Source organism: Oratosquilla oratoria, unplaced genomic scaffold, assembly GCF_046742065.1.
Source record: "Oratosquilla oratoria isolate Oo_2021 unplaced genomic scaffold, ASM4674206v1 SCAFFOLD65, whole genome shotgun sequence".
Classification (NCBI taxonomy): domain Eukaryota; kingdom Metazoa; phylum Arthropoda; class Malacostraca; order Stomatopoda; family Squillidae; genus Oratosquilla; species Oratosquilla oratoria.
In genome coordinates this window covers 434,832-458,813 of record NW_027467729.1, presented here as the reverse complement: position 1 = coordinate 458,813, position 23,982 = coordinate 434,832, and the positions used below count along the sequence as shown (strand labels likewise).

General features: G+C 39.6%; 1 protein-coding gene across 4 annotated transcripts in view; it reads left to right on the top strand.

The window, feature by feature from the left end:
- Ns3 (nucleostemin 3) overlaps positions 1 to 23,982 on the top strand; it is a 201,248-nt gene that overhangs the window by 79,943 nt on the left and 97,323 nt on the right. For all 4 annotated transcript variants that reach the window (XM_076182469.1, XM_076182468.1, XM_076182467.1 and 1 more), the window contains 2 exons: positions 19,383 to 19,496; positions 19,595 to 19,748. In XM_076182469.1, coding sequence (XP_076038584.1) covers positions 19,383 to 19,496; positions 19,595 to 19,748 — 268 coding nt within the window. The remainder of the gene's footprint in view (positions 1 to 19,382; positions 19,497 to 19,594; positions 19,749 to 23,982) is intronic.

Here is a 23,982-nt window from a genome sequence, read left to right as displayed (position 1 = left end):
GACAGTGTAGGTGCCATTTTTGTCACTGCTGTTTGGATTCTTTCTAATTTTCTTACGTTCTTTTTTGTGCTAGGTGCCCACATTGATACAGCATATTCTAATTTCGGTCTTATCAGTGTAACAACTATTTTTTTAACCATCTCCTCATCTATGTAGTCGAAGGCCACTTTCATTGATCTTGATAAGATGTAAGTCTCTCCAAATAATTTATTTACATGTTTGTCAGGTGTCAAGTCACTTGAGATGATAACTCCTAGGTCCCTCTCTAAGTTTACGTTTTTACTTCTCTGTTTCCAATTTTACATTGTCCTGAAACTATTTTTACTTTTTCCAAATTCCATTATGCTACATTTTTTAATGTTGAAGTTCATCTCATATCTCCGACTTCATTCCCACGTTTTATCCAGGTCATCTTGCAGCGATTTGCAATCTTCTGTTCTTACTCTCATGAGTAATTTGCCATCGTCTGCAAAAAAGTTCATGTAACAATTTACTCCCTCATACATATCATTTTATGTATATGGCAAACATTAAAGGAGCCAAAACAAGCCTTGTGGGATGCCACTTTTCACATCTTCCCATTTCGAATTTTTGTCTCTAAGTTCCGCTTTCATTTTTCTCCCAGTTAACCTCTTCACTTCGGGGCACATCGCACGTCTGGCAGCATTAGCTGCCCGACGTGCGATGTTGCATCATAATAATCGCCGTATAAAAAATAAAGTCGGTGCTCAATCGTTCGTTCTCTTTCACCCGTGTATTTTGATAACCATAGAAAATAGGAAGAAGCCAGTTTAGAAAGAATGGAGGTTACGTAGGTACGACTACAATAAATATAATCAAGATGCCAATGTCGGCATCATCGAGTACCCACTTGCTCCTCATGCCGCCCACATAGGCGTCACCGTATGGAAGTGGTTAAGAAATCGTTCACCCATTCCAACAATTTGCCTTGAATTCCTCCTATTTTTTCAATTTTATTTATTAATTTTTTGTGTGGTACTTTGTCAAATGCTTTCTGCAAATCCAAGAAGGCACAATCTGCCCATCCATCTCTTTCTTGTAATATCTCAATTAATCTTGAGTAAAAGCAGAATAGGTTTGTGGTGCACGATCTTCCACTTCTAAAGCCAAATTGTTTGGGGTTTATTATTTTGTTATCTTCCAAGTGTTTGGTCCATTTGTTCCTGATGACCTTTTCGCATATTTTTGCTACTGTGCTCTGTATGTGTGTGTGTGTGTGTATTTAACTAGTTGTATTTTACGGGAAGGGGAGCTATGCTCATGGAGTCCCATCTTCATATCTCATTTTATCTAAACTGTTTTTAAATTCATGTATTGTTTTTGCACACACCACTTTCTCATCCAACTTGTTCCAAATGTCTATTACTCTATGAGGAAAGCTGTTCTTTTTCAGATCTCTTCTATGAGTTGATACTTTAGGGTCTATATTGGGCACCCCTACAGACCAGAGCCACACATCATTTTGTCTATGATAGAGGAAAACTCTTCATAGAGAAATGATGACACTTTTATACTACAACTGTCCCTCCGTTATGCTGTCCCCCAACCCCTTGCTGCTGTCCTGTACCATTTCTCTGAGTGTTCATTTTCTGCTGTGGGGGAATTCCCTGTGGTGGGGGAAAAGAATACTGCCACCAAGTATTTCCACTTGGATTGTAAGAGGCAAGAAGAAAGGGACGGGGAGTGGGACTAGGCATCCTTCTCCTTGTAGCTCCACAGGGGACATTCCTAAACAAAAAAGTAAAGGCATAAAAGGGTCTGGGAGTTTTCGGAACAGCACCCTAAGGTTTGGGTCTTTTAATGTGCGTGGATGTGGTACAGATGAGAGTAAAAGGGAAGAGATAGGTAGTATGTTTGTAAGAAGAAAGATGGATGTGTTAGCTTTGAGTGAAACTAAGTTGAAAGGGAAGGGTGAGTGTAAGTGGGAGGTTATCAGGAGTGAAGAGAGGGCAAGGGAGGGAAGGGGTGGCTATTCTAGTAAGTGAAGAGATAGGTAAACGTATAGTGGAGTGGAAGGAGGTTTCCTCAAGGATAATGTGGTTGAAGGTGAAACTGGGAAAGGAGATGTGGGTCTTTGTAAGTGCATATGGGCCTGAAAGTGAGAAGAGTGTAGAAGAAAGGGAGGCCTTTTGGATAGATTTAAATGAGTGCATAGAGGATTTAGGGAGAAATGTCAACGTAATAGTACTGGGAGACCTTAATGCTAGGGTAGGAAATGGTCCAATTGATGGAGTGGTTGGGAAATGTGGAGTTCCAGGAAAGAATCGTAGTGGAGAGATGATGGTGGAAATGTGTCTAGAGAGTTGATGATAGCAAATACAGTGTTTCGGAAGAAAGTCAAGCATAAGCACACATGGGAGAGGGTGGTGGATGGAAGGATGGTAGATAGAGCGTTGATGGATTATGTCGTGGTAAATAGGACTATGATAGGAAGAGTTAACCACTTCAGTACGGGACTTAAATCTCGCGGGCAGCAGCCAATGCCAGCCGTATGACGTGTCGTAATAATATTTGCATCATAAAATATAGTCACCGCTTATATCGATCGTTCTCTCTTTCACCCGCGAATTTTGAAAACCACAGAGAATGGGATTCAGGGCGCATTTGGGAGAATGTAAAAACACGGGCGACTACAATAAATATAATCAAGACGCCGATATGGCAGCGTCGCGAATCCACTTGCTCCTCATGACGCCTACGTGTGCGGCACCGTATGGAAGGGGTTAAGGATGTACATGTGCTAAGGGGAGAGGGTGGGGGAATATCAGATCATTTTTTGGTGGAAGGTAAGTTGAGAGTGGAGGATAGATGGAGAAAGAGGAAAGGGACAAAAGGAAGGGAGGTGCTTGAGTGAACTCTTTAAATGAAAAGGAAAAGGAGAAGGAGTACAAGAAGAAGCTGAAGGAGGAGTGGGAGGGTGTGAAGGATAGAGTAGAGCTAGGTGTGGAGGAGGAATGGGGATGGTTCAAGGAGGGAGTCACAAAGTGTGCAAGGATGGTGTGTGAAACAAGAAGGACTGGAGGAAATAGAAGGAAGGGTAGTGAATGGTGGGATGAGGAAACAAAGAAGGTTGTAGAAGAGAAGAAGCGAGCTTTCACAGAGTGGTTACAAAATAGGACGAGGGAGTCATATGAGACGTACAAAGAAAAGAAAAGAGAAGTAAAGCAAAAGGTAAAGGAGGCAAAGAGGAGAGCAGATGTAAAATGGGGTAAGAGTATGACAGAAAATTTTGAAAGTAATAAAAAGATGTTTTGGAAAGAAATTAAGAGAGGAAGAGGAGGCGAATCAAGTAGAGAAGAAAAGGTAAAAGGTGCAGATGGAGAGATGATAATGGAAGAGAAGGCAGTAAGGGGAAGATGGGCAGAATATTGTAGGGAGTTGCTAAATGTGAAGGAGGATAGGGAGGGAAAGATAGCTGCAGTGGGAAATGATGAGTGAGGAAAATGGAGGAGAAATAAGGAAGGATGAAGTGAAGGCAGTTATTAAGATGATGAAAGCAGGTAAGGCACCTGGTCTGGATGGATGCCATGCAGAATGTCTAAAAAAAGGGAGTTACAGTGATGGTGGACTGGCTGGTGAGGTTATTTAACCCCTTCCATACGGTGCCGCACACGTAGGCGTCATGGGGAGCGAGTGTATTCGCGAGGCTGCCATATCGGCGTCTTGATTATTTTTATTGTAGTCGCCCCTCTATAATGATATTCTTTCTAATTCTTTTGTAATCGCATTTTCTATGGTTATCAAAATTCACGGGTGAAGAGAGAACGATCGATATAAGCGGTGACTATATTTTATGATGCGAGTATTATTACGACACGTCGTACGGCTGGCATTGGTTGCTGCCACCGAGATCTTAGTCCATGACGCCTACGTGTGCGGCACCGTATGGAAGGAGTTAATGTTTGCTGGAGAGAGGGTAGAGTGCCGGAGGACTGGAGGAGTGCCTGTATAATTCCACTTTATAAGGGAAAAGGGGACAAGTGTGAATGTAGTAGTTTCAGAGGGATTAGCTTGTTAAGTGTAGTTGGGAAGGCTTATGGGAGGATCTTGATTGAGAGGATTAGGAGAGGAACAGAGGGAGTAATTGGTAAGGAACAGTGTGGATTTAGGATGGGTAGAGGTTGTGTAGATCAGATTTTTGTGGTAAGACAAATATGTGAAAAAGCTATAGGAAAGGGTAAGGATGTTTTTTGGGCTTTCATGGATCTGGAAAAGGCGTACGATAGGGTAGACAGAAAGGCACTGTGGGAGGTTATGCAGATATATGGGATAGGAGGAAAGCTTCTGGGAGCTGTCAAGAGTTTTTATGAGAGTAGTAGAGCATGTGTCAGGATTAGAAATGGAGAGAGTGAGTGGTTTGAGATAAAAGTGGGACTTCGTCAAGGATGCGTTATGTCACCCTGGCTGTTCAACTTATACATGGATGGGGTAGTGCGAGAGGTAAATGCAAGGGTAGTGGGTCAGGAATTGGAGATGCTTAAAGAAAATGGAGAAAAGTGGGAGGTGAGCCAGCTGTTGTTTGCTGACGACACTGCGCTTGTGGCAGGATCGGAGGGGGGACTGAGGAAGTTGGTGACAGAGTTTGGGAGAGTATGTGATAGAAGAAAGCTAAAGATAAATATGGGTAAAAGTAAGGTGATGAGATGTACAAGGGGTGAAAGTGGCAGTAGACTGGAAGTGAGCATTAAGGGAGAGCGACTGGAGGAAGTGGATAGTTTTAGATACTTGGGTGCAAATGTGGCAGGAAAAGGTGGAGTGAAGATGGAGGTAGAATGTAGATTGAGAGAAGCGAGTAAATGCCTTGGTGGATTGAAAAGTGTAATGAGGAAAAGACATTTGGGAATGGATGCTAAGAGGAGACTGTATGAAGGAGTGATTGTGCCAACAGCACTGTATGGAGCAGAAACATGAAACATAAGAGAGGAAGAGAGAAGGAGTTTGAATGTGTTTGAGATGAGGTGTCTGAGAAGTATGATGGGGGTTACTAGACTAGATAGAGTGAGAAATGGGGAGGTGAGGAGAAGAACAGGGGTGGAAAGGGAGCTGGGAGATATGGTTGATGAAAGAGTATTAGGATGGTTTGGACACATGGAAAGAATGAGTGAAGAAAGACTAGTAAAAGAGGTATGGAATGCAGATGTGGAGGGAGTGAACATGAGGGGACGTCCTAGGATGAGGTGGATGGATGGGGTAAAGGGGGCTTTGGGGAAGAGGGGAATGTCTTGAGGAAGGACAGGAGAGGACAGAAGACAGGGGTGAATGGAGAATGGTTGTATATGGATGATGCTGTGATGCATGAGGTGGAATGGACAGGGGGGATGGGGGGTGAGGTAGTATGTTTGAGCAAAATTTGACGCAGCCCAAAGGGATTTCTCCCCGTCTTCTCCTTTTATGCATGGGGGGACAGAGAGGGTGGGTTGCCGATTTAATGAAGCGGCCTTGCTGTGGATGTGCTGTGTCTTGCGACACTGCTTGTGACCCGGGGCAGTGGACAAGGTGCAGGGATGACCCGTCATCCAGGAGGTGCTAAGATAAGAGGGAGGGTGGGAGGGGTGTGGAGTGTATTCAGGGATGGAATGGGTGGGAATGATTTTATGCCTTTTCCTTTTTGGCTACCTCCCTTGTAAGGGGGAAAAAGTCTTGGTATATCAATGTTCTATAACTGCCTCTTGATTTTCTCTCCATGTCCTCTTGTATTTCTATCATCCCATTTTATTAGATCCTCTCTATCAATAGTTTCTATGCCTTTCATGATTCTATAGTTATCAAATCTCCTCTCTTCTTTGCTCTAACGTCTCTAGCTCAAGTTTTGCTAGTCTCTCTTCATATGATAATTTTGAGAGTGTTGGTGCCAATTTTGTAATTGCTCTTTGTATTCTTTCAAGTTTTGTTATACATTTTTTTGTACTTGGTGACCACATCGTTGCTGCATATTCCAATCTTGGTCTTATCAAAGTGATTAGTATTTTCTTCACCATTTCTTCATCCAGGTATGTAAATGCCACTTTGATTGTTCTTGTTAGATATATAAGTTTCTCCAAAAATCTTGTTTATATGTTTCTCAGGTGACATATTATTCATAACAATGACTCCCAGGTCCTTCTCATTTTCTACTTTTTTTTATTCCGTCTTCTCCCAATTTATATGATCCTGTTATTCTGTTTTTGCTTTTCCTAAATTCTATTGTACTACACTTCTTAGTATTGAACTCCATCTACCACCTCCTGCTCCATTCCCTTTATTGAGATCACTCTGTAGTGACTCATAATCTTCTTCAGTGTTCACTTATTTTCAACAGTTTCGTATCATCTGCAAAAAAGCTCCTATAACTTTCAATTCCTTCATCCATACCATTAATATATATAGAGCAAACATTATTGGGGCCAAAACTGTTCCTTTTGGAACACCACTTATCACTTCATCCAAATTAGAGTGTTTGTCTCTTATCACCACTCTCATTTTTCTTTCTTGCAAAAAGTCTTCCATCCATTTAAGCAGTTTGCCCTTTATTCCTCCTGTAGTTTTGTAATTTCTTAAGCAACTTCTTATGTGGCACCTTGTCAAAAGCTTTTTTCAGGTCTAGAAATGCACAATCAGCCAATCCATCTCTTTCTTGTATTATATCTATTAGCCTTGAATAGAAACATATTAAGTTTGTGACGCATGATCGTCCTTGTCTGAATCCAAATTGCCTTGGCTTTAGTACGTTGTGTTTTTCCAAATGCCTTACCCATCTACTTTTGATCATTCTTTCACAAATTTATACTATCGTGCTAGTTAGAGAGACTGGTCTATAGTTTGTAGGGTCTTCTTTGTTTCCCCCTTTATATATAGGTACTATATTTGCTCTTCTCCAATCTTTTGGGACTTTTCCTTCCTTCAATGAACTGTTTATTATGCTATGTATTTTGTCTCCCAGTTCATGCCTGCATTCTCTCAAAATCCAGTTTGCTATATCATCTGGTCCATGCGATTTTCTGACATCAAGATTACTCAAGTGTTTTATTATTTCATTCCTTGTTACTTCTATTTCTTTCATAGGGGGGACTTTCTCCTCCCATTCGATATCACTAGGTTGTATGTTCTCTCTTGTAAACACTGATTTAAAATGCTTGTTCATAATTTCTGCCATTTCTATTTCCTCTTGTGTATTCAACTCCTCATTGTCATAGTTTGTCTAAATCTTGTTTGTTTTTCACTTTGTTATTTACAAATCTGTAAAATAGTTTTGGTTGGTCTTTACATTTTTCTATGACATCTTTTTCGTATTTTCTTTTTTCTTCTGCACACTTGTACATATTCATTTCTATAACTAGTATATATTTTACATTTTTCAGGTCTTCTGTCTTTTTTTCCATTTTGTCCAAGCTCTATCTCTTTTGTCTTTTAACTCCCTACAACTTTTGTTGTACCAGCACTTTATATATTCTTTTTCTTGTATTTGTCTTGGGACATACTTTTCCACTCCTTTTTTATAATCTTTTGTCAAAATATTCCATTTCTCTTCCACTGTTTCCTCTTTGTATATTCTTTCCCAGTTTTTTTTTATTTTTTTTTTTAAGCTCCTATTTTATCAAAGTTTGTTTTTTCATACATCAATCTTCCTTTTCTATATTGTTCATTTCTTTTTATGTATTTTTCCTCATTTAGTTCCATTTCAACCAATATGTGGTCACTTTTACTTATTGGTGTCTTATATTCAATCTTTTCCACTATTTTAGGTTCTGATGTGATTATTAGGTTTAGTCTCGATGGTTCTTCATTTCTATACCTAGTGTTCTCTTGAATCCATTGCGTCATTGTATGGTCAATAATCATATCAAGTAGTACATTTACCTGTGAGTCATCTCCACCCTTTGCTGTCATCTCTTCCCAGCAGACTTCTTTACAATGAAAGTCACCCATTATAACTATTCTTCCTCCATCTTCCATTATCTTATTTAATGTTATCCTTGTGTCTTCTAACATACTTTTATGTTCTCTCTCTTCCCACGAGGCTGTTTTAGGGGGCACATAATTTATCACAAACTTTCTGCTCTTCCTGTCTTTCTCTTCCACTTCGATCATAATCATCTCTACTGTATTCTTTCCATATGTGACACACCTCACGTTTATATCCTTCTTAGTCAGGAACATAACTCCACCCCCTTGTTTTGTCTCTGTGTTTCTAAACCAATAATTATATGCATCATGTCCTACACTGTTGAGTGGTAGTGGACCTTTTAATTTCGTTTCTACAATTCCCATTATGTCCGGTTCTTTTCCTTCAGATAATCATTCAGTTCATTCAATACTGTTATTAATCCATCTATATTTGTGTAAGACACTTCTAGTTTTCTGCCACTTCCATTGTATACTCGGTTTCCCTTTTGTTTTTCTCTAGTATGACATATTTACTTACTTTCATATTCACTACTCTCTAATAGAATTTCTCTTTTTCTGACTGTTCTCTTCTCTATTTTTTTTTTCCCTTAGCTTCATGTCTTTTCTTTTTTCCTCCTCTCTTTCCTCTTTATTCATTTCTCTTTTTATCTATACCTTTTTATATTGTTCACTTGCTGCTAGTTTCCCTGTTTTTGCTAAGATATTCTCTGCCGTCGTTTGTTACCTGAATTTAATCTTAATTGGTCTGGTCTTATCTGTACTATACTTTCCGAGTCTATACATCTCTTCAATTTGTTTCATGATTTCAGGTTCATCTTCCTGAACTAATTCTAGTAAACTGCTTACTTTTTCTTTTTCCTCATTGATTCTTGTGGTTCTATTTAGGTTATATTTCTCTTCCATTCCTAATATAATTATACATTTCTTTTTATCTGCTAAGTCTCTTACTATATTCTCCTGTCTCATCACTTTAATAACTGAGTCTTCAGTTTGTTCTTTTATTTGCTGTTTTATTATGTCAGTAAATGCAACTTTACTATTTTCTTTTATTTTTTTCCAACCCTGTGCTTCTTTTGCTATGGCCTCTTTATTGTCTTTATTATTCCTCTTTAATTCCTCATTCTCTTCTTTTACTTCTTTTAACTGTCTTTTTAATTCTATTTTTTTAGTTAAGTTTTTGTTCACCTTCTCTAGTTCTTCCAATTTTTCAACTCTCTTGGCAATCTTTGCCATGTTACCAAACCTACTTTCCCAATGTTTGGTCATTTTTTCAAGTTTTTCCTCTAGTCTTGCTAATTGGGGGAGGTTGGTATCCCTCCCCCCTTCATTAAATCCCCAGAAATTATTATCTTCACCTTCCATTGTGCTGCTCTTATCTATATTTCTAATCTTTACATTTTTGTTAGTCCCTTCATCTCCAAAATCATCCTCGATCCTTCTCTTGTTTACAAGACGCCTGGCCTCCTGGACCAAGTCCTCCCCTTCCTCATTTCCTTCTATTTCTCTCAGTAATCCCTCCCCTTCTCCTTTTTTTATCACCTTTCCACCTTCCTTGACGTTGAGATCCACGTAGATTTCGCTTTTTCTTCGGAACTCCAATTCTTGCCGTCCATCTGACGAAAGTGTGTGTGTGTGTGTGCGTGGAATGGGTGAGAGTGGGTGTGTGCCTTGATTGGCTACCTCCCCTATAAGGGTGAAGAAACCCTTTGTATATAGATAGCTTCATTACACACACCTGTTCCACCTCATCTATTTTAGAAATATACAAAACAGACAAAAAATGATTACTTTAGGACATATTATTTCCTCACTTATTAACTCCTACCTTTTACATTTCCTCTTCCTTGCTCAACAAACATTCCTCATGCATCCAGTGACTCATTCTAATCTTCTCCACAGGTTTTATTCAGCTACTTCTACTTTGCATCCCTTTTGCTAGACTTTCTTCACTTTCCATGTGTCAAAACTACCTCAAGATTTTTTGAATGATTATACATACATATACCAAGGGCTTTTCCCCCTTACAAGGGAGGTGGCCAGAGTTAAAAGACATAATTCTACTTCCACCCATTTCATCACCCACTCCACTCCCATTCACCACCCTTCCCTCCCTCTTTTCTTGGCCCGTCCTGGGTGAGGGTTATCCCTGCATCTTGCCCACTACCCTGGATTAGAAGCAATGCAGCAAGGCCAATTCATTTCATTGGTGATCCACCCCTCTCTGGCCCCTCGTGCAGAAAAAGAGAAGTTGGGGACATATCCCTTTGGACTGCATCAAAATATCATTCACATATAACCATTCCCTAACCCCCCCATCCCCCACTCACTACATGCATCACAGCATTATCAATATTATTATACATACATATATGTACCAACAGCTTTTTCCCTTTTACAAGGGAGGTAAAAAAAAAAAAAAAAAAATCACTCTCATCTATTTCATCCCCATTTACTCCACTCCCATTTCTCTCCTCCCTCCCATTTATCTTGGCTTCTCCTGGATGATGGATCATCCCTGCATCTTGCCCACTGCCCAGGATCAGAAGAAATGTGGAAAGACAGCATATCCACAGCAAGGCCACTTCATTTAATTGGCAACCCCCCTCTTCATCCCCTCATGCAGAAAAAGAGAAGACAGGGAGAAATCCCTTCAAACTGTGTCAAGATTCACACATACTTCCTCACTCCCCCATCCCCCAACTGCTCTCATGCATCACAGCATCATCTTTACACAACCATTATCTGTCTTACCACTGTCGGTTGGAGCAACACGTATTTTCGGAGCGCTGGCTTATGAGCGAAAATATAAACAAGAAACGATCAGCGTAGGCCTTGTTGTTCATATGTGGGGTGGTAAGGCTGTGCATTCGTGGTGAAACAATGTAGGTCGAAATTGTATCTCCGTTACTTTCTTTTTTCATTTTTTCTTATTGTTCTTAAAAATGGAAACCCCTAAATCCAAAGACGCAACTAAAAGAAGCCTGGAAGAAACAAAAATCGAAACTCCACTAGGAGTAGTGAGAAAAAAATCATGCTTCGCTTCAACACCAAGAGAATACCAAAGATTAGACGTAAGTAGATTTTCCGGGTTTGAAAGAGAAGGAAATAGATTACTAAGAGTAGAGATGGATAGAGAACCCAGATACAGGAACATAATGAGGAGTAGAGATCTAAGTGATATCGTAGATGAACTAATAGAACTTAAAAGCGAATATAAGATAATGTACCAGGAAGTATCAAACCTAAGGAAAGCCAACGAAGAAAACAATAGGGAGATAGACGAGTTGAAAAAGGAATTAAATCAGCTCAAGGGTGATAATGAGAGGTTGAAAAGTGAGGATAATAGTAGGAACGAGGCTCTGAAATGAGAAATTAAAAGTCAAATGAAAGAAGTGACTGAAAAGGTGGAAAAAAAATTAAGGAGAATGACCTACAGGAAATCGAAAAACAGTGGAAAATTGAGCAGGAAACTCAGGAAATATCCCTAAAGAAAATAATGGAACAACAAGTAAAAGATAACACAAAAGAAACTGTAATTCAGGTTATTAAAGAGAAAAGTAACCTAGTTAGGGACACAGTGGATAGAAAAAGGTGTATAGTAGTCTATGGCATTAAAGAAAAGCACAATGTACCAAGATATCAGAGGGAAAAGGAAGAAAAAGAGATTGCCAAAGAAATACTAAAGGAGTTACAAACAGATGAGTTAGGCTGGGACCGAGAAATCGAGGAAACTCATAGAATGGGCAGGTACTCTAAAGATAAGCAGTATAGACTATTAAAAGTAAAACTTAGATTGCAATCAAGTGTAGAATAAATTTTACCTAGAACAATGAGATTAGCAAGCAGTGAACAGTACAAAAATATATGGTTAAAAAAAGAAACGAGTGAGGAAGAAAAAGAGAAAGAAAAGGAACTTAGGAATGAGGCAAATGAAAGGAATGAGAATAGAACTGAAAAAGAAAAGGAGTTTTTTGGAGAGTGATAGACATGAGGCTGAGGAAAAATACATAGTCATAGGGAAAATGGAAACAAAGAAGACAGAAGGGGAGGAGGAGAAAGGAAACTAAAAATAGCTTACACAAATATAGACGGAATAATCTCAGGAATAAACGAATTAAATGATTATCTAGTATTAGAAAAACCAGACATAACGGGAATTGTAGAAACCAAATTAAAGTTCATACTAACACCCCACACTGTGGGACAAGGTGAATATAACTGTTGGACAAAGAATAGAAAGAACAAACAGGGCGGAGGAGTTCTAATTTTGGCCAAGAAAGATTTAACTGTAACAAAAATAACTGAAGGAAAAAATAATGTAGAATCAATTATAGTACAAGTCCAAGGTAAAAAAAATGAAGAAAAGAAAATTTGCAGTGGTATATGTACCTCCTAAAACACAAGCCTGGACAGAAAGGGATCACGCCGAGTTACTAGATGATACAAAAGAAGAACTAATTGAAACACTGAAGGATGGAGGAAATACAGTAATTATGGGTGACTTTAATTCAAAAGAAATATGCTGGGAAGATATGACAGTGAAAGGGGGAGAGAAACACTGGGGCAATGTACTCCTTGACTTGACCATTGAATACACAATGACCCAGTGGATTAGAGAAAATACTAGATATAGAGGAAATGAAGAACCCTCAAAATTGGACTTAATACTTACGACAGAACCTGAGATAATCGAAAACATTATTTACAAAACTCCGATAGGAAAAAGTGACCACGAACTAATAGAAATGGAATTGAAAGAACAAACAGACCAAAGCAAAAATGATAAACATAGAATAGGAAGACCTATGTATAACAAAACAAACTCTGAGAAACTTAAAATATTCTTTCGCAATGCAAACTGGAAAAAATTCCAAAACGAAGATACAGGGATTGAAGAAAAATAGAACATACTAAAAGAAATTTATAATGGAGTGAACAAATTTGTACCACAACAAAAAATGGAAAAGGCATACATAAAGAACTGGTACAACAAAAGATGTAGTGAAGCAAAGGAAAAAAAGAGACAAAGCTTGGAAAAAATGGAAAAGAGATAAGAAACAAAGCAAATGGCAAACATACATCAAACTAAGAAACTAATTTGTAAAAATACGCAGAGATGAAAAGAGAAATTATGAAAAAAAGATAATAGACAAATGTAAAGAAGAACCCAAACTATTTTACAAATATGTAAATGGAAAACTGAAAAACAAACGAAATAGAAAAACTGTGCCAAGATAAAAAGGAATTTACAGAAGAACTGGAAATGGCTGAAATAATGAACAACCACCTCAGATCAGTATTCACAATAGAAAACTCGCCTAACAGTGAAGTTAGAGAGAGAGAATTATCCCCAGCAATGAAAGAAATAAAGTAACACAAAAAGAAATCAGTGATCAAATGAAAACCCTGGATGTCAGAAAATCACATGGCCCAGACGAAATAGCAAACTGGATACTGAAAGAATGCATGGAACAATTAACTGACAAAATATATGATATAATTAAATCCTCTCTTAAAGAAGGAAAAGTACCATTGGATTGGAAAAAAGCAAACATTGTACCAATTTATAAGGGAGGTGATAAGGAAGATCCATCTAACTACAGACTGGTCTCACTAACAAGCACAATAGCAAAAATTTGTGAAAGAGTGATCAAAAACAGATGGGTTAAATACTTGGAAGAAAAATCTATACTGAACCCAAATCAATTTGGATTTAGACAAGGGAGATCCTGTACAACAAATCTGATCTGCTTTTACTCAAGATTAGTAGACATAATACAAGAAAGAGATGGATGGGCAGACTGTGCTTTTCTGGACCTGCAAAAGGCATTCGATAAGGTACCTCATAGGAAACTAATAAATAAGATAGAGTCAAAAGGTGGCATCAGAGGAAAATTATTGGAATGGATGAAAGACTTCCTGATTGGGAGGAAAATGAGAGTTGTAATTAGAGAAAAATTCTCCAACTGGGAAGAAGTAAAAAGCGGTGTCCCGCAAGGATCAGTACTGGCCCCGATCATGTTCACTGTATACATTAATGACATGAATGAAGGCATGGAGTGCTAAATGAATTTTTTTGCAGATGATGCAAAATTACTTAAGAAGGTAAAAACGGAAGAGGACTGCAACTCATTGCAACAAGATCTGGACACAATATGGAATTGGACTCAAAAGTGGGAAGTAAAATTCAATATTAAGAAATGCAGTATAATGGAATTTGGAAAGAGTAGAAACAGAATATCAAAAGATTACAGAATTGGGGAGGAAGGAAATAAAACTATGAAAAAGATCTTGGAGTGATGATTGGAAAGGACATGAAACCAGATAAGCATATAAATAAGATGTTCGGAGAAACTTACAACTTATTGAGAGCAATGAAAGTGGCATTTACTTATACGGATGAAGAAATGATAAGGAAAATACTAACTACACTAATAAGACCAAAACTTGAGTACGCAGCATCACTTTGGACACCCAGTACCAAAAAGAATATTAAGAAACTAGAAAGATTACAAAGAGCGACAACCAAACTAGCACCGACACTCGCCGAACTAACATATGAGCAAAGACTATCCAAATTGAACCTACCAACTCTGGAACAAAGAAGAGAAAGAGGAGATTTGCTAACTATCTACAGAATAATGAAAGGAATGGAAGTTTTAGACAGGAACGACCTATTAGTGTGGGAAAACGGTAAAACAAGAGGACACGGAAAAAGATTGAAAAAGGATAGTTATAGAAAAAACTTGAAAAGGAACAGTTTCCCACACAGAGCGATAAATACATGGAACAAATTAGACAACAAAACAGTATGTGCTAACACTATACAAGATTTTAAGATAAAACTTGATGCGGAGAGATACAAAAACAAGATTTTAAGATAAAACTTGATGCGGAGAGATACAAAAACGGGTCACCACGAGCATAGCTCCCCTCCCGTATATTACAACTAGGTAAATTCTCCACTCACCTCAATCATCTGTCTTCTCCCTTCCTCAACAGATATTCCCCTCTTCCCAATGTCCCTTTTACCCCATCCATCCATCTCATCCATGTCCTCCCCTCATGTTCACTCATTCTTTCCATGTGTCCAAAAATATCCCAATACTCTTTCATCAGCCCTATCTCCCAACTCCCTTTCCACCCCTGCTCTTATCCTCACCTCGTTTCTCACTCTAGCCTAGTAACCCCTACCCTTCCCAGGTATTTCATCTCTTCTTCTCTTATGTTCCATGTTTCTGACCCATATAGTGCTGTTGGCACAATCACACCTTCATCTCCTCTTAGCACCCATTCCCAAATGTCTATTTCTCATTACAATTTTCAATCTCCCAAAGCATTTACTTCTCTCAATCTACATTCCACCTCCACCCCCACTTCTCCGTTTCCTGCCACATTTGCACCCAAGCATCTAAAGCTATCCACTTAATCCAGTCTCTCTCCCTCAATACCCATTTCCAATTTGCTGCCACATTCCTTGTACATCTCATCACCTTATACCCACATTTATCTTCAACTTGCTTTTGCACACCTTCCCAAACTCTGTCACTAAATTCCTTAATCCATCCTCTGATCCTACCATGAGTGCAGTGTTGTCAGCAAACAACCGGTTTATCACCTATTTTTCACCATTTTCTTTAACCATCTCGAATCCCTTGCATTTACCTCATGCACCACCCTATGCATGTATAAATTGAACAGCTAAGTGATATAACACATCTCTGGCAAAGTCCTTCCTTTACCTCAAACCACTCACTCCACTTCTAATTCTAACTGACTCTACTGCTCTAGTAAAAACTCTTGACTGCTCTTAATAGCTTTCCTCCTGTCCCACATATCTGCAACACCCCCCACAGTACCTTCCTGTCTACCCTGTCATAAACCTTTTCCAAAAACCATAAAGGCCCCAAAAAATATCCTTACCTTTTCCTAAAACTTTCTCATATAGCCTTACCACAAAATTCTGATCCATGTAACCCCTACCTCACCAAAACCCTCACTGTTCCTCACCAGCTACTCCTGCTCCTCTCCTAATCCTCTCAAAACCCTCCCATAAACCTTTCCATTTATACTCAACAAACTGATCCCTCTGAAACTACGACACTCACACTTGTCCCCTTTTCCCTTGTAAAGTGGAACTATACAGGCACTCCTCCAGTCCTCCAGCACTCTACCCTCATTTAGACAAACACTAAACAACTTCACTATCCAGTACACCATCACTGTACCTCCCATTTTTAGGCACTCCACATGTGACCCATCCAACCCAAATGCCTTACCTGCTCTCATCATTTTGATAACTACTTTCACCTCATCTTTCCTTATTTCCCCTCCATTTTCCTCATTCATCACAGTCATTTTCTCAGCACTTCCCACTGCAACTATCTTTCCCTCCCTATCCTCCTTCACAATTAGCAAATCCCAAAAATACTCTGCCCATCTTCCTCTTACTGATGTCTCTTCCATTATAATCTCTCCATCTGCAGCTTTTACATTTTCTTCACTACTTGATTTGCTCTTTCCTCTCTTAATTTCCATCTGAAACATCTTTTTATTACTTTCAAAATTTTCTCTCATACTCTTACCCCATTCCACATTTCTCCTCTTTGCCTCCTTTACCTTATGCTTTACTTATCTTTTTTCTTTGTACTTCTATAATTCTCTCATCCTATTTTGCAACCAATCTTTGAATGCTCATTTCTGCTCTTCTAGAACCTTCTTTGCTTCTTCATCCCACCACTCACTACCCTTCCTTCTATTTCCTCCCATTCTCTTTGTTCCACACACCAACTTACCATGCCATTCCATGAACCATCCCCATTCCTCCTCCATTCCTAGTTCTACTCTATACTTCACTCCCTCCCACTCCTCTCTCAGCTTCTTATACTCCTTTTCTTCTATCTCCATCTATGGTACACTCTCAACTTACCTCCCACCAAAAAATTATCTGATATTCCCCTACACTTTCCCCTTAGAACATGTACATCCAAAACTCTTCTTACTCTTCTCCTGGTTACCACTGTGTAGTCCGGGGGTTCCCAAACTTTTCAGCGCATTGACCCCCAAGTAAAGTTTAAGATTTTCTATATACCCCCAAACTATTAATTCACAAGTTATGTCAGTTTATTATTATTGGTGTTGTTATTGTTATTAATGCTAGTAATATTATTATTATATATTCTTTATTATATTACTAAAGTAATATTCAAGCCAATAATATTGCACAAGATCATCATCTTGATGTTCATTCATGATGTGGTTGTGTGTATGTGAGATTCTCCCTACATGCACAGAATGTAATCCAGGGGTTCCCAAACTTTTCAGCGCATTAACCCCCTAGTAAAGTTTAAGATTTTCTATATACCCCCAAACTATCAATTCACGAATTATGTCAGTTTATTATTATTATTATTGGTGTTGTTATTGTTATTGATGCCAGTAATAGTATTACTATATATTCTTTATTATATTACTAAAGTAATATTCAAGCCAATAATATTGTACAAGCTCATCATCTTGATGTTCATTCACAATGTGGTTGTGTGTATGTGAGATTCTCCCTACATGCACAGAATGGGAAGGATTTTCGATTCAGTGAACTGACATGGTTTTTCTTTAAGTTTAGATATTGATTGGTTGATTATTCTCACTCTTTCAGTATGGGAAGAGAACAGGATCATTTCATGCTAACCATTTAATTTTAGAGACAGCCTTTTGACCCCATAGTAACTTACTGACCCCTTTCGACCCCCTAATAATCTACTGACCCCCTTTCGACCCCTTGGCTATTTGTCGACCCCTTGGATGGTCTCATCAACCACTTTGGGAACCCCTGATGTAGTCCATTAACCACTTCACTCCGGGCCAAAATCTCGCTGGCAGCATTAGAGACGTACGATGTTGCGTCATAATACTCGCATCATAAAAAATAGTCACCGCTTATATCAATCGTTCTTTCTTTCACCTGTTAATTTTGATAACCATAGAAAATGTGATGAAGCCATTTTAGAGAGTATGTCAGTAACGCAGGGACAACTACAATAAATATAAGACGCCGATATGGCAGCCTAGCATATCCACTTGCTCCTCATGCCGCCTACGTAGGCGGCACCGTATGGAAGAGGTTAAAGCCCTACAACCCTTCCATCCACCACCCTCTCCCATGAGTACTTATGCTTGACTTTTTTCCTAAATACTATATTTGCTATCATCAACTCTAGACATTTCCACCAACTCTCTGCTACGATTTTCTCTTGACACTCTGCACTTCCCAACCACTCCGTCTATTGGTTTGTCTCCTACCCTAGCATCAAGATCTCCCAATACCACTACATTGACATTTCTCCCTAAACTCATTTGAATCTATCAAAAAAGCCTCCCTTTCCTCTACACTATTCTCACTATCAGGCCCATATGCATTTACAAAGACCCACATCTCCCTTTCCAGTTTCATCTTCATCCACATTAATACTCTACAAATAATACACTCAAACCCTGATATAGTGGAAATTTGATAATGAACTCATCAGACAGCCAGACATATCAGTCTATCAATCATATGCACCTAATGTGACACAACATTTCCATATGTTCAGAATTTTACTCCCCATTTACCAATTCCCTGCGAGCTAAACTAACACCATGAACCTAATATATATGTTGATGGAACAATCGTGTCCAGAAGGATAGAAGTGTTCATAAATTGTTGGCAATAAATACAATACAATCTTTATGAGTGGGGCAGTCATCAGTTATTAGGTCTCCTTATGTGAATAATTGAAAGTAAAAGAGTTGATAAAAAAAAAAATTGGGGCCCATCCAGAGATGTCTACCTTCAGATAAAATAGAAAGTTTATGAATTTCAAAGATGGGCTGAGGGGAAATGACTGTCTCACAACCCCACCATTTGCAAGTAATCATCATTCATCACCCTGTGCAAATTGTAGGTTCACTGGAGCAACCAGGATATTGTTATTGATCATGATGTAATATATAACTTGCATTGTCATTTAACATTAGTAAAAGTATCATGGTCACATGGTTTGCCTTACCAGATGTTGACCTAGATAGGGTAAGGTCAGGATGATGGCCACATAGGTTGTGGCAATATCATAAAAATCATATAACTGAAGTCAGTAGGGATGAGTCAGATGTATATCCAAGAGGTTGAAGATGGCCCTAAAGGGTTGGAAGAGAATGACTGCAGATATTGGCTATTTCAATGTTTACCAGCTAATATTAAGAAGTTAGTGAATCATTCTATGTCCCTATATCATCCGTTATATCGAGGGTTTACTGTAATTTCTAATCCTACTAATTTCTAATACCAGACAAACTTCTAGATATAATAGATCTGTCCAGTATTTCCATCAGATATAACAGATCCTAGGTTATAATGGATCTTCGGATATAATGACAGACCCATCCCCATATCATCCAATATATCAAGGGTTTACTGTACCATTCTTTTATTTCAGACCTTGTTTCTGTCTGAAGATATTTTACTCTGTGACTGTCCAGGGTTGATCTTCCCTGCTTTTGTTCTAACTAAAGAGGATATGATTGTATCTGGCATATTACCAATTGATCAGGTATGGTGCATTTAGTGTTTTATAGAATAGCATATGATGCAAGACAGTTGTTTCATTAAGAACCGATACCAAAGATATTTTTGTATTTTGAATTCCAGATGAGAGATCATGTTCCACCAACCAATTTAATTGCTCATCGTATACCTAGGAATGTTTTTGAAAATATTTATGGAATTGCAATCCCCAAACCTGGGGAAGGTGAAGATGCCAGCAGACCACCAACTGCAGAGGAACTCTTAAATTCATATGGCTGTAAGAAAGTACTGCATACTGTTTACTTAAATTCCCTCTCTCACTCTGAATAAAAGTGGAATGTCTGATGAGCAGGGAAGGGAGAAGCCAAGATATAGGTATGATTGGAGAATGATTGTAAGTGGAATATAAATTGATACAGCCTGGAGGGATTACTCCTTGTCTTCCCCATATTCTGCATGATGGGACAAGGAGGAAAGGTTGCTGTGTAAATGAATTGACTGACCCTGCTGTGGATGTGGTGTGTCTTGCAACATTGTTTCAGACCTGGGCAGTGGGCAGGGGACAAGGATGAACTTTCATTCACAAGGAGCTAAGATAAAAAGGAATTGGATGATGGATGGGAGTGGAATGGATGTGTGGGTGTATCCCTTGGTTGGCTACTTACCTTACACAAGGGAAGAAGCCTACATATTGATATATAGCTAAACCAGGACTTTGTTCAATTCTTTCCTGTAAGTGTGTCTTATACTGTACATACATACATGTATGCATACATAAACCAAGGGCTTTTCCCCCTTACAAGGGAGGTAGCCAAAGTCAAAAGGCATAATTCCATACCTACCCATTTCATCCCCACCCATTTCACTCCTATTCACCACCCCTCCCTCCCTCTCATATTGGTTCCTCCTGGATGACAGGTCATTTCTGCATCTCACCTAATGCCCTGAGTTAGAATCAATGCAGCAAGACACAACACCAGTGGTGGGCAGCAATAAATTTTGCGATAAAGTGATAACGTTAAAGCGATAAATTTTTCCGCTAAGTCCTATAACGATAAAGCGATAAGTTTCCAAGATACCTTAAAGCGATAAGCGATAAATCCTGCGATAAATCCAAAAATACTCTATTTTTGCTACTTATGCATTTAAAAACCTCTTTTTTACACTTAAAACACCATATATTACTTAATAAAAGACTAAAGGACCCGAAATTAACATTTTATTACTTTATAACAACATTTAATGAAGACAAATTAACAAAACTATCACAGCACAACATCACAAACACAAATACAACAATTTAAAACATCTCCTCATCCTCCTCATCCACCTCCCTTGGCACCTTGAACTTCTGCTTGAGGAGGTGGAGGTTTCCCTTCAGAAACACCAGGTGCTCAAAGTTGTCCTCACTGAGGCATGCCCTCTTTGGCCTCAGGACGTCCCCAGCTGTGCTCTGCTGATCACGTGGGACAACTTGTAATAGTTTGTGAGAGCGGCCGTCTTGTCTTTGATGATCTGCAGCTCCTGGCTCGAAATACTGAAGCCACCCGCAATCACGTCTCCCTGGTCACTGGCCTGGCTGCCAGGGCGGCTGTCCACTGGCTCACTGCCCAGGGACATGAGGGAGCTCGAGCAGGAGATGGTGGGAATGTCCACAGATCCCGAACTCCCGGAAATGTTCCGCTCCCTTTCCTGAGTCACATCACTGCTGCTGGCCTCCACACGGAAAAAGTCCTCCGCTGTCCTCTTGCCCGACATCTTGACACTCGCTAATCACTAAATTCACTATTCTCGAACACTGAAGCGCGCCCGCCGCGACACTTATTAATAACGCAATATAAAACGCAAAAACCTAAACGATTTCCTGAAAAGGAAAAGTTAAAACACAAAATCATGCGACGTTCATACTGTCATGGTCACGTTCACGATACCTCGACCATGACAGTATCATGCTACACATCCTGCGACACACCTCTCCTGCCATGCCCTACATGCCACGGACCCATACATGGAGCAGCGTAAGTCTGGGATCGCAACAGAAACAACGGACCCTCTGTGCAATGTGACCCTCCTAAGGTGATTAATGGGTGTGAAGGTACTCACGGACCTGTAGCGAAGGAGCCCAGATCCAAAAGAAACAATGAACCCCGGGGACGCTATGGACAAGAAGGCGCACGAATGTGCCAGTGGACCTGCGGCGGAGGAATACAAAATCGGTGCCCTTACCGACCGAGGTTAAGGGGCACGCACGCTAAAACCAGGCAGCAACGTAGAGCCAACATATCTTTGGTCACATTACATTGTAGGATTAAGGTATTAGGTAGAAACTATTTTGTGAGCCCTCTTCACACAAGAATAAAGAAAATGGTGGAAGATGTGAAGTTGGGTAAATAGAAATAGGATAAGTTTACTAGGTATATGTTGTTGTTGTTGTCGTTCCCTAGACTGTCTGTCCGAGCAGTCCCGTCTCCCCAAGGAATGCCATAGCCGAAACTGGGTTTTCCCACAAATCCTTTATAGAGCGTATGTTGTGTTGTTTGCGTGCATGATTGTGTATAATGCAGTCTTCCATTATGTGTTGTATGGTATGGGGTGAAGTGTTACATCCTGGGCAGCTGTTCACAACGCGGTCATCCAGCCTCTTCTGGTAGCTTAGAAGTGCTGGGTGGTGACCGCACCGCAGTCTGGCCAAGTGGACTCTGTCCTTTCGTGGGAGAGAGGATTCAGAAGGGTGGAGATCAGGGGGTCTGGCATGCAGCAGTGTGTTGTCTTTCAGTGTGTTAATGGAGCGGTGAGTGATATGATTATGAATATGTTTCCGGAGGCTGGTATTTGGTGGTTGTGGAGGAAGAGAAGAGAGTATCTGTGCGTGATAAAGGTCTTTGGGTGTTGTTTTAATGTTTCTTGGTGTGTGTGGGTGTTCTGCTATGTAGTGTAGCGGGTGTAATGTGTTTGTGGTGGCTGCGGCAAGTGTTTGTGTGCCTCTCATGTCGAGGTGGTCCTTGACTTTGAGGACTTTTGTTTCATGGTGTAAATGGTCTGTAGGTGTTGTATTTGTGCAGCCTGTAATTGTTTTTAGGGCTTTGTTTTGTATGATTTGAAGGGTGTTGTGGTGTGTCTCACTGAGATTAGGAGCCCATGCAGGACTAGCATAATTCAACACTGAGCGTATGCATTGTTTGTATATTGTTATATTAGTTTCTTTGTTTTGTTCAAATGTTGTTGCAGTGATTGACTTAAGTGTGTTAAGTCTGGGTGTGCATTTGTTTTTTATGTTTGTGATGTTTGAAAGACATGGATGTATCGTATGTTACACCAAGAATTTTCGGTGTGTTTGTGTGTGGTATTAGAGTGTTGTTGATGTAGAGATGAGGTATGTATTTGTGTTCTTTTGTCCAGTTGGTGAGAAGTGTTGCTGTAGATTTGGTTGGAGCTATTTTGAGTCTGTTTGTGATGAACCATGTGTTGAGTGTGTCAAGGTATGGCTGGATTATTTCTGCAGCTTCGTCTGTGTTACGATGTGTGCATGTGATTGTTATGTCGTCTGCGTAGGAAGAGATTTGTATTTCTGAGGTGTCTGGCGTGGGTAAGTCATGCATGTATAGAATAAATAGTGTGGGGGATAGAACCGAGCCCTGTGGTACTCCGTTCTTAATGTTTCTGATGTGCGATGATTGGCCATTATATGACACGTAAGCATTCCTACATGCTAGATAATTGGCCAGCAATCTTTTGGTGTTATTGTGCATGTCTGTGTTATATATTTTATTTGTTAGGTTGTGGCGGGGGATAGCATCGAAAGCTTTACTAATGTCTAATGTTATAAGAAGTGTTGTGTGGTGTGGCCTATCTGAATTGATGCCATCTAAAATTCTTTGTGTGAGGTTTATCAGAAGAGTGTTTGTGGAGTGTAGTGGCCTAAAACCGTGTTGTGAGTCAGCAAGGGGAATATGTGGTGTGACAAGTTGAAGTATTAGGCGTTCAATGACTTTAGAGGGGGTGCAGAGAAGTGTGATTGGACGGTGCGATGTTGGGATTGTTGGGTCTTTGTATGGTTTTGGAATGGTGATTATTTTACCATGCTTCCAGATGTCGGGTATAGTGTTGTGTGAATAGCTGTAGTTTGCATTGTTTGTGAGTGCATGTATACCTTGTGGTCCAATGTGTTTTAGGTGGATGTTGCTTATGTTATCAGGGCCACAGGCAGATGAGTGCTTGAGACTATGTATTATGAGTTTTGTCTGACTGTCTATGAAGGGTATATAGTCTGAGTCTGTGGGAAAGTCTTTCTTACGTCGAATGGTGCGTCGGTCGTCAGGGTGAGAAGTGAGATGGCTTGTCTGTGCAAAATGACGTATAAGTGCGTTTGCTTGTTGTCTGTTTGAGGGTAGATTATCTGTTGTTGTGATTATTGCTGCGTGAGAGCGTGTAGTGTTGCTGTTGGATAGTGTAATGCTGTTGAGTGTTTTGTACAATTTGCTGGTGTTTGTTTTGTGATCAAGTATATTGAT